Source organism: Condylostylus longicornis, unplaced genomic scaffold (genome assembly GCF_029603195.1).
Source record: "Condylostylus longicornis isolate FDR11 unplaced genomic scaffold, ASM2960319v2 ptg000002l, whole genome shotgun sequence".
NCBI lineage: Eukaryota > Metazoa > Arthropoda > Insecta > Diptera > Dolichopodidae > Condylostylus > Condylostylus longicornis.
In genome coordinates this window covers 237,266-254,880 of record NW_026577971.1, presented here as the reverse complement: position 1 = coordinate 254,880, position 17,615 = coordinate 237,266, and the positions used below count along the sequence as shown (strand labels likewise).

Genomic DNA, 17,615 nt, shown 5'->3' with positions numbered 1-17,615 from the left:
TCATATGTATTGACATGTTGAATGTATTTATGACTTAGATAGCTGCCACATATGATATTCTAAGTAAATGTCTGTTAAGTTGTAAAAGAAACAACCACGCGATCCACATGCATTAGCCCTACAAGAGGACACATCGGCAAACTTAAAAATATGTGTAAATATGTACATCCATACATATTTTTGATCATAATTAATAATTGTGATTTTTTTTCACCTTTGATATGCAATTACTTTAAGTCCACATAAATAAAGAAGAAAAAGAAGAATCCACATAATTTTTGCTTTTAATTTCTTAATAACATTTCGTTTGTGTAATATTTTTAACTAGATCAGTGGAAGAAGATAGTTATACACTTTTATTTCAATCAATGGCTTTTGAAGTAATTTTTATCAATTTTCTAATGTGATTTAATTAAGGTACACTCTGTAAGATTGAAATAATAATTATACATATTATGTGTGTACATATGTATGTATGTATGTATTTCTTCATAATTTTCAAAAAAAAAATTCATCTACAAATAATTTGAAAATAAAAACAAAAATATTTTTTTTTGCTTAATTTAGAACTGGCAATTTTCCAGGTGATTTAAAATCATTTAAAAAATTTTAATAAAATTTGACATTTATGTACATTTTTATTTCATTTATTTTGTTTATTTTTTTTTTTTAACCCGTTCATTTATTTTATTGTGACAAATGTACACATAGTAGGTATAAGTGTATATTTGTTATTTATATATTTATGTATGTATATATATCGATAGATAAAGCATATTCCATAAGTATTTATTTCCATAATCGCGTTTTCTTAGGTCTTAAGATTATTAAGAATAATCAAATGTATGTAGGTACATACATATTAGGTTTTATTTAGCTGTACTGTATGTTAAGTGGAAAAATCGAGTATCAAAGCTGCTGCGGTTTTGAAATTCATCTTTTATATTGAATTTTAGCAAGGTTAGCAAAAATATACAAAAAATCAGCCTGTAAATTTCCAAAAAATTTTGTTTGAGTTAATACATTTCTGTCGCAGGGGTGTGATATTGTAATAATATTAAAATTAAAATTGAATCATATTGAATATTCTTTTTTTCTTGTACCTATATCTTTGTTGTCAATTTATTAATAATTGTTTTTAGTGCCATTAATTTTTTTTATTACCTACATATAAAAAGTAATGTTTTAGAAATAGTGTTAGAAATTTCATTGAAATTTTAATGATCTTTCTTAAAAAAAAAACAAAAGGAGAGAATTGGGAGGCAAATTATATTTTAATTGCAAATTCTGCATTGTATATTATTTTTATTGCAAAAAATGTACAAAAATTTTTTTCGAAAAAAAACTATTATTCTCAGCACAAATAAAATTTATTGCTCTAAATTTCAATTTAAAAATTTCTCATAAGTAGGTACATAGCAAATTCTTATTTAATTAGTAAGAATTTGAATCGGATCGGAATTCAAATTCATAGCATTTCAAATTGATAGCATTTAATAATTTTTAACAAATTATTAAATGCTATCAATGGTGTGATAGCATTTAATAATTTGTGACAATTTCTAATACAATGACGCTGACGCAATATAATTTTCATCGAATGTGTTTACAAGAGATTATGAGTCCCCGTTTTTTTAATTTTAGATTTCTTAAAAAATATTGTAAAATTACTTTAATTGATCAATTTATACATATATGTAAAACGTACTTATGTAATTTTAATTTTTATTCTACCCCTATATTTTCTATAATAATAATATAATTAATTACTTAATTTTAAAACTAATATTTGATTTTAATAAAGATTATATGAAAATGTTTTATTAACAATAAAATTTTTTTTTGTTATATTTTTTTGCATACTTCAAAAATAGATTATTAGTCATAGTAATGATATGTCATTGCTCACATACTTTTTGATATCTTTATAATTCAAACAATTTTTTCGGAAAACAAGCCTAGTGATCTAATGCGTGTTAGAACACAGTCTAATATATGTAGATCTAATGATGTTGTCAACTAGAAGCTACTAATAAGGGTCAAGAAAAAACTTTGTTTTTCTGTTCTTCTAAGAAATTTTATGTTATATTGTGTTTGGTTTAAATAAGTAAGTAAAACGGGTAAAGAAAATTATTTGATGTAAGTATACACTCTTACGTTTTTTGAGTTATTACGCTTGTTTTCATGCTGAGAGTACTTCTTTTACGCAAAATTCTTTGAACATTAATTTTTCAAGGAGTTTTTACTTTGGTTATATTAACTTGATTATATTAATTTTGTATTTTTTTTTTTTACATTTTTAATAAAATAATTAGTAAAATTTACATACTTTTTAAAATTCATCAAAATTATATTATTTTAATTTAAAATTTTTATTATTATTTTTCTATTAAATATTCATGAATTGATTTCTGTGTTCTAAAAATAGTTAGAAAACGTGATATTCATTGACAGCATAAAAAAAGAAAAAAAAAATTCAGCATTATTTTATAGTTTTGTATAAATTCATTCATAATTTTTTATGAATATCGAAAACTATTTGTTCATGGAAACTGTGGGGAATTGATAAAACAGTACGCAATTTTGCTCATAAATTATTGAACAAAAGATAATTTCTATACTTAATAGTGGTTCCTTCCATCAATAAAAAATTTATTTTTAGTGATGAGTCTAGAAATGTCAAATATGCTAAACATGTGTCAAAATATCAAATACGAGTATGTACGTCAGAATTTTATGAGTATTTGTATATGAAAGGGCCAAAAGTAATGCCCATGATCAGATCATTTAAATCACTAAAAAACTTTACACAAAATACATAACACTTTCCAAATAGCCATTAAATGAAAGCATACATTGTAAAAACATACGAAAGAAACACATATATGTATGCTAATTTTATGGAATTAAAAATTAAAATTATTAAATATTTATATATACGAATATATTTTTATGTAAATATTAATTGGGTTATAAATATTTTAATTTTCAATGAAACCAATTGATAAAATATAAAAAATATTAAGCCGTTGTTCGTATATACATAAATATGTACTTAATATAGTATGGTTTTTATGATCACGAGATCGTCAGTTTTTATGCAAATATGTAAATAAAATTTTCACATTTAAATTTTATGATTGTAATTTATTTTATCGTGTAAATTTTAATAAAGTAATTTTCATTCTGTTTTTATAAGTTAAGAGGTGAGACAAATAAATAAATTCAAACTTTGTGACGTTATAGTGTATTGTAGTGCTATAAGTTCGTCTTTTATAATTTTTTAATGATTTTAGAGCTTTAATATATATATATAAATATATATTTGTAAATATATGTCTCTTGACTACTAAAGATAAACTAAATGTCAAATTAAACTTTGATTGTTGTCTTCATGCAACCATTTACCGTTATATACTTCTTCTACGTCAGGCTAGTCATCTACCTAGTTAAAAGTCGACGAAAATGACGCAATGAAACTGGGGCTTAACTATCTATGATATCATGCATTAGCCCTATGCTCCTCCTAGAAATGAAAAAGGGAAAAGATATATACATATATCAGTTTTATATTAAATTTCTACCTAATATTTTTAAAAGCGTGAGAGTTATAATTATAGTGACGTTACGATTTATGAATCGATTTTCCCGTCACATCGATATTTTGGCATTTAACGGATATTTTCTTTTTTCTGTTTAATATTTTGCGTTTTTATTTTTATGATTGCAATGATCACACTAATCGATCAACTTCAGATCAAATAAATTTATTATGGATAGTATGACAGTTCATTTATGTCAAATAAACTGTCATTAAGGAGTTTGTTAATAAGAAATTTATTATGGAATGGGATTAATTCGCATGTCTCTCTGCACACTTTATTATAATTGCATAAATAATAAGTCTATTTGTACGATTTACTCAAATAAAAATCAATACAATGTCAACTGTAATGTAAGCAAACAAATTGTAATTGATTAGATTCCTCTGTATTAAAAAGGAAGATTTTTTTTTTATATTTTTTTTGGTTTTTTAATCAAATTAACGATGAACTTGTGTTATAAAAGCGATTTTTAATTAATTATATAAGTGTTCTATTATATTTAATAAGCTCAAAAGATTATCGCCAGTATTATGTGCTGAATATGAACAACATATTCATAAAAATATCAATTTTAATATTAAATAATTTGTTATAGGTTTAATGTTATCAAAATATAAAAATGTAATTACGTTGTCAAATATTATTTGTTTAATTTATTATTATTATTTTGTTTTCTTTTTTTTTGGTTGAGTTAAAACATCAAATATTAAAAGTCTAATAAAAAATTAGTAAACAAATGAATTATTGTATAATAATTAGAGGTTCGAAAACATTATTATGACAGCTTTCGTAAATAAAATAGAATGGCGCGTTAGTGAACCTAAACAAATTATAAACGTGCTTGTGTATATTCATTAAAAGTAATTCGTGTGTTATTTTGATTATTCTGTATTTATCACTTATGTCAGTAATTACTAATAAAAACGAATACTTTTATGACTAATAAAAGCGTTTAACTATCATACTTCAATACATAATTTGATTACTAATTTGTGCAATGATTACTTAAAAAGTATCTAAAAAAGTATCAAATTTCGTATATTATCAAAATAAATTGTTAACATTTGCTTACTAATAAGTATTTAAAATTATTAATAAATATTTACTTTCCTATCATTGTTATTAATAAGGGAATATTGGACTCGCAGAACGTGTTCTAGAAATATTTAAGTTCCGAAATATGTTCCAATACAAAAGTAGTTGTAGTACATTTTTATTACAAAAAAAGAGTTGAGGAGGGTCAGATATTCCGTGACCGAAACATAAATGCTTATTACAAAGTTTTTCAGAGAACGAAATGCAAAAATAAAAAATTATCTATATTTGGAGATAACTTTTATAGAAACCTGGTGGTAACAGTTTCATATATCGCGGAAAAACAAAAATTTTACTCAAAGGAAAAATTGTAGATAATTTTTTGTCAAATTGAAAATTAATTAATGTGAATTTTTAACGCAAGACCTTTGAATTTGTTCCATTTTTTTCTTTTAATTATTTTAAATATTGATTCAGTTTGAAAATTTTTATATAAATTTTTGAAATGAAACGAAATTAATATTACATAACAAATAAATTAAGGTTTCTTTTTAATATGTCATTAAAATTCACTTATATTATGTCTTTAATAATTTTCAAATATTATGAAAATTTAGACAATTATTTTTAACAATAACTAATAAAATGCTTCGGAGGAAACATTTCCTTAAAAGAAAAGACTTTCAAGCACTTTTTCGCGCTTTTTTCATATTACAGAAAAAACTTGACAGCCCAATAAATTATAAGAATTTATAGACTTTGGAAAGATTACATTTGATATATGAACGTAAAATTCGATTTCATAAAAGAAAGGGATTTCATAATCGTATTTCTGAAATGTCAAAGTAATTGTACAAAATGAATAGACTGCCATCTTCTTGCGAGATGCAAAGAATGCAAACTTGTAGTCAATATCTGTCTAGAAACCTTTTTTATCAAAATCTGTTTAGAGATCTGTTCTGTTCTAAAAATTTGTGACATTATTAATATCGTAAAAAATTTTCCTAATTTTACAAATTAATTCGAATTTTTTCCCTACTTTTGAAAAAACCATAAAAATTCCTGTACCACTTTATCGCAAAGTTCCCAAATATTTATATAAGTTTATTCGCACTTTATAATGAAATGGAAAATGCAAATTTAGTGCATTAGTCGCCACGCAAGTAAAAATAAAAATATGAAAAAATAAAACCCGGCATATTTAAAATCTATACTAAAGTTTTACAAAGCGTTTAAAAAAATAAAATTGTAATTAATGACGCTTTTATTCAAACTTGACAATGACATTTGTAATTTTTTTTAATTAACACTACATTTTGTTTTTTTTTTTTTCAAATTAAGTACTGACGCTCTTAAAATATGTTATTTAAAAAATATTTCCCGTTGACTAGTTGCGCAATTATTTTGTTTATTTATTCGCGTATTTTTTTTTTAATTACTGATTGCATTGCATACAACAAGAGAGGTATTAAGATCGTAGAAAATTTCATATGCCGAATTTTTATTAGAAATGTACATCTACATGTTTAATAAACTATACAGAATAAAATGAATGGCTGTCTGTTCTCTATATTTCTCTATATCTGCAATCCTAAAACTCAATTTTCTGCTACATCACTTTTCTGCTGACTTAGAATTGAAATTTATATTTAAGTTAAGTTTGCGAATTTTTGTTGTACAGAAACTCCTAAATTAAATTATTTTTGTAAAAATCGCATTCCAGAAACCGAAACTCTAGGTATGGTTAATTTTCAACTCTTAAGAGTTATCTTAAATAATAGGCGACAAATTTTTTTATACGATCTTCGTTTCTTAGTATAAGATTTTCGAATATTAATGCTATCGATCATGTGCTGGTCACATCAATTTTTTTTTTTTAATTTTGTTGTTTTATAATCTTTTTTAAGTCAATTAGTCTGTACTAATTATTGAGTGTAAAAATTTTAAAAAATATGTTGTTAAATAATTGAATTTCTCTTAAATGATTCTATACAATCTAGCAAACTGATTTCATAAAATTCATAATACAATATATATAATGCAATCTATAATACCTATTACGTGTAGTTTATTGTGAAAAATTTACTTCTGAAAGCGTAACTATATTTCTCAGTTTTATAATCGTTTTTATATTATAGATCATATAATATGCATGTTTATTTAAATAATCTATTAAGTCACTCTATTTTTACTTATATTTTCAGATTTATTCTACCATCACCATCCCTTAGCCTAACTGACATCAATGTAAAAGGATTACAGCCATTATAAAAGAAAATAAAAGTGCCATCCCATTTTAATAGAAAAATTTAGGAAGAATAAACGAGGAGAACAAAAATTAAAGAATTAAAATGGAGCAACAACCATTAATAGTTCAAGCTGAATTTCCTTTTCGTGGTGATAATAATGATGAGTTATGCTTTAAAAAAGGTGATATAATAACTGTAACACAACGTGAAGAGGGTGGATGGTGGGAGGGTACCTTAAATGATAAGACTGGCTGGTTTCCCAGCAATTATGTTAAAGAATATAAAGCAGCACTACCAATATCAGAGACAATAAGACCACCAGAAGAAATCCAAGAGTATCGTTCTGTAGTACTTAAGGATTTATTAGAAAGCGAAAAAGCACATGTAGCCGAAATAACTGGTTTATTGGAAAATTTTTTAGAACCTTTACAAACAAGCCAAATGTAAGTGTTATAAAAAAAAATAGTCAAATTAAGTCGATTTGACGTTGAAATCTGTAACCAGCCACGCATGAGTTGTCAAAAATGAAAAATCACAATTGTCAATAATAAAAGATCAATTGTCATAACAAATAATAATGTAGGAATATCAAGATTACACAAAAATTATTTAATTTTAATATTCAATAATAAATGTTATACAATTTGTAATGAAAATTATTTAATTTTTAAACTCTCCTAATTAATTATAGAAGAAAAAATATTGTTATTCTAAGATCTTTGAAAATAATTTAAACGAACATTGATTTTCATAAACATTTTACTCATATTGTTATAATTTGCGAACTCAACGTTTATTGTTTTAATTTTAAAATAAAATTCATGTAAAATAAACCAAAATTTCTTTAGATATTTAGATAAAAATCATCAAATAATAAAAAAAACACTAATAAATTAATTTCAAGATAAATACACAAAGTCATCAAATCATACATTATAAATTTTTGCAGTTAAATAATGCGAACGTTGTTTTATTTCGCCCATTAGGGTTCAGAGTAATTAATCGAAAGTTAATTTAATTAAGACAAACAATATTTAATGATTAATTAATGGAGTTTTTATAATCAAACATTTTACAAATAGAAGTTTTTAATTGTCATTTTAACTGCAGTAAATTTCTTAACCAAAAAGTTAAGAGTGCTAATTTTTTTAGTTGGCCTCCTAATATTTTAAAAAAATATTCGAATTCATTAAGTTCGAATTCTGTTAAGTCGAGTTCTTCAAAATAATGTTGAAAAGCATTCATTAGTCTGGTACATCATGATTATTTATCTTATTTAGATGAAACACATTTTGTATTTTGTTCATAGAACCCACTTAAAATGTACTCAAAAAAATCAAAATTATTTTAAAGAAAAAAAATTCCCTCTATAGAATTATAATAATTTGTATTTAGTGTAAACATTATAAAATTGAATTTATAAACAATTAATTTTTTTTCTTTTTATGTTTTTTTTTTAGTTTAAACAACGATGAATATGCTCAATTAATGTGTAATTTTATAGAAGTAGTTGAAACACACGATAATTTATATCGCTGCCTTGAAGAATGCAATGATCGCGTCGGAAAATTATTTTTAAATAAAGCTCCAGTAATGAAGAGTGTTCATCAAGCGTATTGCGCTGCTCATCCTCGTGCTATTGTAATATTGGATAAGTATAAGTAAGTATTGGAGCTTAGAATTTCAAATATATTTAATATTTATAAAATATGTACTTGTATTTATACTTTCTTTTTTAATTTTTAGGGATGAATTAGAAAAATTTATGGAAAGACAAGGTGCTGCCTCCCCAGGTCTTTTAGTTTTAACAACAGGTTTATCAAAACCATTCCGTCGTTTAGACAAATATTCCGCAATGTTACAGGAATTGGAAAGACATATGGAAAGTAGTCATCCAGATCGTGGTGATACACAAAGAAGTGTTGCTGTTTATAAAGATATTGCAGCAACATGCTCTGCAACACGCCGTCAAAAAGAATTAGAATTACAGGTTTTAACTGGCCCAGTAAGGGGGTGGCAAGGACAAGAGCTAAGTACATTAGGTAGATTTATACTCATTTATCATACAAAAAACGAAAAAAATTAAATAATTTTTCAAATATTTTAGGTGACATTATACATATGGGTAGTGTTGCTGTTGGACCAGATCATCGCGATAGATATTTTGTCCTTTTTCCGCAAACGTTATTAATATTGAGTGTTAGCCAGCGTATGAGTGCCTTCATTTATGAGGTAAAAAAACTTCTATTTTTATGCATATAATGTTCATGTTGTATGCATTTATGTACATTCATAAATATTTATTTAATTTAGGGTAAACTCCCCTTAACCGGGATTGAAGTGAGACGTTTAGATGATACCGAGTTAATAAAAAATGCATTTGAAGTTTGTGGACCTTTAATTGAAAAGATTGTAGCTGTTTGCCAAGGACCAAATGAAGCAAATAAATGGGTAGAATTATTAACGTCAGCTAATCCACAAACAATGCCAATTAATATTAAACGAAATGTCAGTAGTGGCGCTATAAGCAATGTACCACCTCTAGCCCCACCACATGTAAGTTTTGGAATTTTTATTTGTCCAATCGGATATGCAATTAAAACGATTTTTTCTATAATTTTTTTTTCTTCCAAAACAAATTTGTTTATTTTATTTATTCATTATGTGATCTTACATTGAAAACTTCATTTCTTTATCAAAATTAAAAATTAACAAAATTTAAATTAAGTAGACCAGCTCGTCTTTTTTATTGGATAAACGGGGCTATTGCGCAAGGTCATCCTTTTATGCATACAGTTTAAAAACTTCTAATTTTTCAGTAACGCTGCCACCAAAAAACTACCCACCCACAGCTCCGTACGCCGCTTTAAATGCTCATTTTAGACAATTAGTCAAAAAAGGTCTTTTAAAACGAGACATTGTAAAAGCCTTATTATATCCATCCCTTTTAAATAAAAAATACGATACAAGTGACATCAAAAGGCGCAAACGCAAAACATTAACCCGAATGAAAAAAAGGCCAATAGGAGAAGATTCTATTACAGAAATTAAAGAATCTGATTGTGATCTTACCGAAAGTAATGATGAATCAGCTTTAGATTTACCTACTGACTCAGAATGTGATAGTGAAGCTGGATCTTGTGAAAGTAATCCATTTGAATATATTAAGTTTTACACTGGCAAGAAGCATTCAAAAGATATTGCTAGTACATTAACTCATTATGAAACATTCATAGATCATGGAGGATCCTCAAATGATGAAAAAACATTATCGAAAGCAGAAAAAACCACAAAATCAGTTCAATGTGAAATTCAATTACATGTAGATGAAAAAGCTACAAATGCGAATTCTTTATATGAGACTGAACAAAAAACAGATTCTTTAGTATTCGGATCTAAAGCAGTGCGAGTCTTAAATCGTAAATCTTCTGAGCAAAGTATTATTTTAACTTCCACTGCTCGTCTGAATATAGGCGTACCAGGGGCACATTTGAAACCACAAATCTCTGATGTGTCGCAAATTTCATCATTTGATGCCAGAACATCAAGAGAACTTTTAGCTTGTGAAAATTTAACTGATCTTAATGATGAAACTCAGTTCAAAAGTAAGTTTTTAAATGCAAAAACAACATCTTTCGATACTGTGGGTGAAAGAAGTCGTAGTATGCCAAACTATTTAGTTGGAAACCGTTTTAATCATTCCGATTCAACAGCAGTTTATATACCAACATGGAGAGATTGCGAAACACAAAATCAAAGTGTGGATCATGATGATAAAGTAAAACGAAATTGTCATACCATTGACAAAGAATCATATGCAGAGGAGCATTTAAACAGTAGCCCAATGTTAGTAAAAGAAAATGAAATACATTCCAGTTCAATTGATTTACCAGCAATAATGCCGGCTCCAGATAAAATTAGTGCAGAACTTTTGTATAACTTAGATGGTAGTATGACAAGCTTGCACAGAAGCTCTTCCCATTTGTTTGTTGAAGATTCAAAGAATAAACTGCTTGATAATCGCCAAAGTCAAGGAATAAATTTATCTAGGGAAGCATCACCTTTCAAAAATCATTCGCTTAATTCAGACAAAAGAATTAAATCCACGCAGAACATTTCTGAATCAAAATATTTAAGTTCAGGAAGGTGGAAAGAATTAGAAGAAATTGATTTTGAAAAATTAGAAAGGGATTGCGAGGAGTTGGAAAATTATTTGCTGATGGACAAAAGATATCCATCTCCCAGAACTTCTCAAATGCATAAATTTATTTCTTCCAACATCCAAAATAAAAAAAAGGGTAACAATCTCCCAAGTCATATTACGGAAGAATCGGATACCTCAAAATCTGATTTTGACACTTTTCCTAGAAAATATGAATTTCCAGTAAAAAACAATGATAATTTCTTAAATCGAGAAATACCAGAAGAGAATCCAGAAAGCAATTTGAAAAAATCTTCAGAAACAAAAAATGAAGGTAAAGAATGTGAGTCTAATATAACAGTATTACAAAAAGCAGCCAGCTTCGATGTTAAAGAAAAAATACTTCGGCCGAACGAGCATAAAAAGTTTGAGCATCAACTTCAACAGAATGCTAGTACGTCTTCTAGTGGAGCTAATCCTATTAGAAGATGCATTAGTTACCAGTATATTTCAATGGGCCTGAATTTACAAAATAACTCTAATATACCCGGATCAATGCACGGTGATGGTGACAGTAGCAAAAATATAGAGAAACCTAATAATACTCATCAAAAATTTACGAAATCTCAGCCTGGTACAAAATGTAAATGTTGTGAAAGTTCACAATGTCCAAGTCCTCGTTCAAGTGATTCGGGAATGGCGGGAAGTTGCACTATAGCTTCTCCAGAAAATTTCAAATATCCTGAAGAGTATTATTATCCTTTTAATACAGATATTGTAGATGATATTCTAGAAAATAAGGGTAACGAATTGCAGCAGTCTCAATCAGTATCTAATATTCCTGCAAAATTTGATGTTTGTGGAATGTTTCGAAATAAATTTTTAACACAAAGTCAAGAACAAGCCATATTAGCAAACCAAGAGGAACAAAACAATACAGATCGAAAATCTCGCGATATATCAAAATCTAATGTTACTCATAATGTTATTAGGGGAAGAAGTGTAGAATCAATATGCAAACCTATGCCATTAAAGATTCATACGCAGAGTGTTCGAGTAAAAGAACCTCGTGTGACACAGACAGAGCAAAGTGAGGTTGAAAAAATAGGGGTTTTTAAAACTGGTTTATATGCTCATTGGTGGAAAAAGGAGAACTTGCCAATAGCTGTAATTCGTGGTATACTAAGCGCAAAAGAGTCTTCCCAGAATATTCCCCAAACTAATACACCCAAAGCAGACGAAATTTCAAAACCGACTAGTAGTCAAAAACTGAGCCATCGAATGGCAGAACCAACATCACTACAAAATAAAGGTTGTATACCTATGGGTGATAAGACGTTAGAACAGAAACCAATTGCGTCTACAAATGGAGGTGTTTCAGGCTCAGGCAAGCGAATATAACGAGTTTGAAAATAACAAAAAAACTGTTTTCCGCTTGAATTTTTTAAAATTGAATTTATTAGTTTTACTTTTATGTCAGATTTCGCTTTCATCTCTTAAATGAAATGCTTTTTTTGGCTTAATAGGATCACTTTTATGATAATAAACTGTAAATTACTAGGACGCTATGAAATATGATTATGAAATATGATTAAACAATCTAAAAAAATTATAAAGAAAGCATAAAAGCGATTTTATTGTGAAGCTGAGTGTGCTTGAATGTTTTTGTCTTTTTTTTCAAAAAAATTGAATAATTCACATAATTACCTATGTATTTGTATTTTTTTTGTTTTTCTTTTTTGTTTTTCTAAACATTAAAAAAATTAAATCAGTCAACATCAATCATCGCATTGCCTGAGCCCCTTACTCTCCTAAAAATATTTATTCAAACCATAATAAAAATCATTTTTTTTAGACTCTTGTACATAAAGTTAAAATTTTTTTTTGCTACAAATAGAAAAATCTGTAACAAATTTCAGCTAATAACTAACTAATTAAAATCATTGCGATTTTCATCATTGTCATCATCATCATTAAATAATTATTCAATTTTTTCTTTTCAATATAATTTTTAAGGCGAAATTTTTAATTAACCTTAGTGAATGCTCATAAATTACTTTAAAAATTAACCAAATATTTTTAATAAAAATATGTTTTTTTGCCATGTTTTATATGTATGTATATAATTTTAATTACAGATGTCGCCGCCAGCAAACCTCGGAATGATAAATCAACAACAACAGTCAACCCTAAGAAGTCAACAACAGCAACAGCAGCCATTAATAAATCAAACGTCACAACACAAACGGAGCCTATCATTCAATCATCACCTAAGTTACAATCAATACTCCACACTCAGCAATCAACAACATCCACAGCTTCATCAACATCAACAACAACAACCAATTCATCAGGGGATAGGACTGGGGCAGGGTGCAGCGGTAGTAACACAAGTAACAACAGTAACACCAGTACAAAATCAAAACCTCAAATCAAATTTAGTCCAGACATCGAAGAATATTTCAAAACTGGAAAATCCAATGCACAATCATCCGGTAGTGGTGGGAACCGGAATAACAAAGACACCTCCAACAGTAGTGGGACAAAGCGGAAGAATAGGAAACATAAAAGGTAAAGAAAAATTTATTTTTGTTATCTTATATTAATATAAAATTATTTTTTTAGCTAATTGGAGTATAACGAATTTGCAACCAGCACCACCGTTGCGACCAAATTTATTGAATCCGCCACCGCCAACTTCTTCAAGTGGTGGTAGTAGTGTAAATACTCTCACTAATTATTGTAATAGTCGTAAAGTACAACCGACATACGAAGAAGATGCACTTGTTTTACGGGTAATTGAAGCTTATTGTGCTGCTTATCAAAGCAATTCTAGAAATACTATACATTCAGGTAAGATTATAAAATTTTCATTATGATTATCGAATATTTGGTCGAATATATGTTTTACATATTTTTTTTTTTTCATTCTTTTATACCAATATTAATTTATTCAAAATGTCTTTGTCGTTTTATCTCCTAGTTTATATTTTTATTAACAAAAAGATAAATTATTTTCAATTCAGTTTCTTTTTCATTTACAAAAATACTAGTACATATTTTTTTACTTAATTATGGTGTTTACACACTACGTAATTATTATTGTTGTCCTAGAGAGGTACAGTAACATTAATATTATTTTTTTTTTCTTTAAATTAGTAATAATTAACGAAATCATTATGGATTTTTGGTTCATTTTATAACTTAAAATAATTAGCTTATTGAAATTTTATCCACGCATCCACCCAAAAAAAAAAAAAAAAAAACCAACTACATAAAGCACTTTATTTAAAACAAAAACAAAATTGATTATCAAATTTTAATTTAAAATTAATATTTATTTATTTCTTTTATATTTTAAAAATATTTTTTCAATAAAATCCAAAAAGTTATTGACCAGCTTAATAATTTATTATTTTATTATTTTTTTGTTTAATTTGGAAAAGGATGTTTAAATTTAAATAATAATTTTTTAATGTAACGCTACAAATACTAAGTTCGAATTTAGTATAAAATAAAAATTTTATAGAAAATATGAAAATAAGTTTATTATTAATTAAAATAAATCATTAATGATCTTTTGATTGATTGTATTTATAAATTATTTATTATATTGTTAAAAATGATTTTAATTTTATAAATTGGCTGGCTTAATTTAAATTATAATTTTTATTCATATTTCAAATCATTGCTTTTAGTAATAATTTTGACTGAGAAACTGCAGTAATGCGTTATTAATCCACAGTTGTTCAGATTGTGAGTTGTAATTCCTGCATTGTGCAGCAAAACAGTATTATTGCATTTTTGAAGCCACATAGCTCATAATTGTGTTTATAAATTCGAACTAAGTATTAGTTTTCATAAAAATACTCATAAGTTTTGTATATTTTTAATTTAATCTTAGTTTTAATTTTTTTTTTATAATTTATTGTAATAACATTTGTTTAACATTTTTTTTTTTGTTTTACATACAAAATATACAAGCAAAACAATTTAATTTTTTTTTAATTTAAGTTTTTCTAGCAAACTGAATTTAAATTAAATAAAGAAAATATGTAAAAAAACAATTAGATAATTCATTAAGAAAATTTATATGGTCAATTTTAGTTTGACTAGATCATTGTTGGAAAAGCCATCGGGCAATTTAATGAAATACGCTCCATAATAATTACATTATAATATTATGAGTACATTAAAATTTCTATTACGGTTACAAGAGCACAAATCTCTGTTAATAATATATGTGTGTACTTATAAATTACTTTAAACTTTAAATTAAATTTACATTTTGAATGTAAGAACAATTGGATTACTAAAACCTATCTTATTAGTACCATTAAATTATAGTAATTTTTACGCCATTTTTTTTTTGTTTATAATTTCAATTTACAAACATCGTCAACTTTTATAATAAATTTCATTTTAATAATTCACATACAGTTCTTGGTTGTATTATTATTAAATCCTGGTTTGTATTATTGGCTTTCTATAACGAAATAACCTGATTTCCATAAATTTGAACAAGGGGTTCTGTTTTTAGCAATAACACTTACTTATTCAAATAATTCATTTTAATTAATGGCTCTTTAAACATAATTTTTCTTTTAAATTTTAATTTCATACAACAAAAATAATGCACAAAATAATTTTATTTTAAAACATTTTATACTTAAAATCATTTACATTTTTACAAATTCAAGTTTTTTTTAACTATTTTTAATACTTATTTACTTACTAAAGTTATTTTTGTTTGACTATAATTTATTTTGTGCCCTGTGATTTCTTTTTGTTGTTTTTTTTTCATCCCCATATATCTGTGATTTTAATTTTTATTCAAAAAACAACGAATAAAAAATAATTTTAATATTATTTATTTTCCTAATCGATCTTATATATTAATTTATATGTATGTATATATATATTTTTTTCTTTCTCTTCAAAAATAATCTTTCCATCAAAAAAAAAAAAACAATCAATCATTCATCTTGCCAATAATTATTAACTGAAATATCGGAATATCATTTGAATTTGTTTGAAATAAAAAAAAAAATATAAATAAAAAACAAAAGCTCTTCAACCATGGACCCCTTGTCTTCCAATACGTGGTGGTAAATTGCAAACAACCAGAGCTTTTTCAACTTCTAATCCACAGTTACCATTTTTATGCTCCGGACCTAGTTATGAACAACCATTATCAAATAATAGTTTAAATTCTTCATATATTTGGCGAGAAGCAAGCCCAAATAATTTTAATATGTATAGCGCATCAGTTTCATCTTTGAATACAGCTTATCGTTATTCTTTAGGCGGTGCCAATACAACTGGACCAACAGTAATTAGTGGTGGTGGATCAGGAGTTGGGGGAATAGTTAGTGGTGGTATTATTACAAGTACAGGATCAACTGGTTATAGTCGACGTATATCAGATTTTAATAGATCAGCTTCAGAAGAACGACATCCGCAGGCTAGTCAACATCAACATCATTTACAATATTTACAACCACAAACACATCAACAACGAAAAAATTTTATGAATGCATATCGTTTTAAAACAGGTTCCGGTTATGATAACATATTTATGACACCTTTATTGCCTCGAAAAAATAAACAATCTAAAGGGATTAAAAGTAGTTATCAAACTCATCAAAGAACTCCACCACCTCCTACCCCACCGTTGTCATTAAGTAGAAAAAATTCATTAGAAAATAGACTTCCACCTGTTGCTAGTACAAGTTCAATTGGAGCAGTACCAGCACCTGGTTTACATCCAGGCCTATATGATCGCCGACTGAATAGATCATTTGAAGCACCACAAGGTTATTTAAAAACATCATCATTAAGACGAAGTACACCACATTTACCAGGTGAAGATGAATGTATGCCAACATCAATTATCGGAAATAATAATCATTCTCATGAACATGATCGTGATAGTCGCCATTCAGCTATTCAATGTTGCGGTAATTTTGTAATGAAACAATGGAGAAAAATTAATCATCATTATTAAAAAAAAAAAAAATAAAAAATTGTATAGAAAAAAAAAATATTGTAATTAGTTTATTAAACTGATATATTTTGCTCAATTCATGATTCCTTGATTTATCAAGGGAAGACGAATATCGTTAAAAATTGTAAACTTTCATAAAAATTATTATTTAATTTGTATAATTATATTTGTAACAAAAAAAAAAACTTTATTATATTTTAAAGGACTATATATACTAACATTATAATAAATTTATCTATTTATAACTTGTATAACTTGTAAAATAATTCATAAAAAAAAAAATTATCGTTTTAGAAAACAAAATTTTAAATATAAAAAAAATCTTGACTCATTGATGATTTCTGTGCCATTTGTTTTTTTTTTTATTCAAATATAAACTCATAAAGTGAATAAAATTCACTTAAAAATTTTTCTATTCATTTTCATAATTTTAAAGATTTATATGAAAAAAAAATATATTTTAGATATATTGAGCTCTTATTAGCACTCAAAAATTTCGTGTAAAATTTAATATTTTAAAAAATTCATCACTTAATTTATTAACTTTAAAAAAGAATCGAAAATTATTTGCTAGAATT

The 17,615-nt window shown here is 26.1% G+C and overlaps 1 protein-coding gene across 5 annotated transcripts in view; it reads left to right on the top strand.

Annotated features, from left to right (window-relative positions):
- Positions 1–17,076, top strand: part of LOC129605372 (uncharacterized) — a 75,030-nt gene extending 57,954 nt beyond the window's left edge. For 3 of the 5 annotated variants that reach the window (XM_055515089.1, XM_055515099.1, XM_055515106.1), the window contains 8 exons: positions 6,845–7,332; positions 8,350–8,550; positions 8,636–8,931; positions 8,997–9,121; positions 9,203–9,445; positions 9,621–12,417; positions 13,169–13,601; positions 13,656–13,794. In XM_055515089.1, coding sequence (XP_055371064.1) covers positions 6,992–7,332; positions 8,350–8,550; positions 8,636–8,931; positions 8,997–9,121; positions 9,203–9,445; positions 9,621–12,417; positions 13,169–13,601; positions 13,656–13,659 — 4,440 coding nt within the window. In that variant the 5' untranslated portion in view covers positions 6,845–6,991 and the 3' untranslated portion in view covers positions 13,660–13,794. Of the gene's footprint in view, positions 1–6,844; positions 7,333–8,349; positions 8,551–8,635; positions 8,932–8,996; positions 9,122–9,202; positions 9,446–9,620; positions 12,418–13,168; positions 13,602–13,655; positions 13,884–16,099 lie in introns of those variants that run through there. The other 2 variants (XM_055515126.1, XM_055515117.1) reach the window with 2 other exon arrangements.
- The last annotated feature ends 539 nt before the right edge of the window (positions 17,077–17,615 follow it).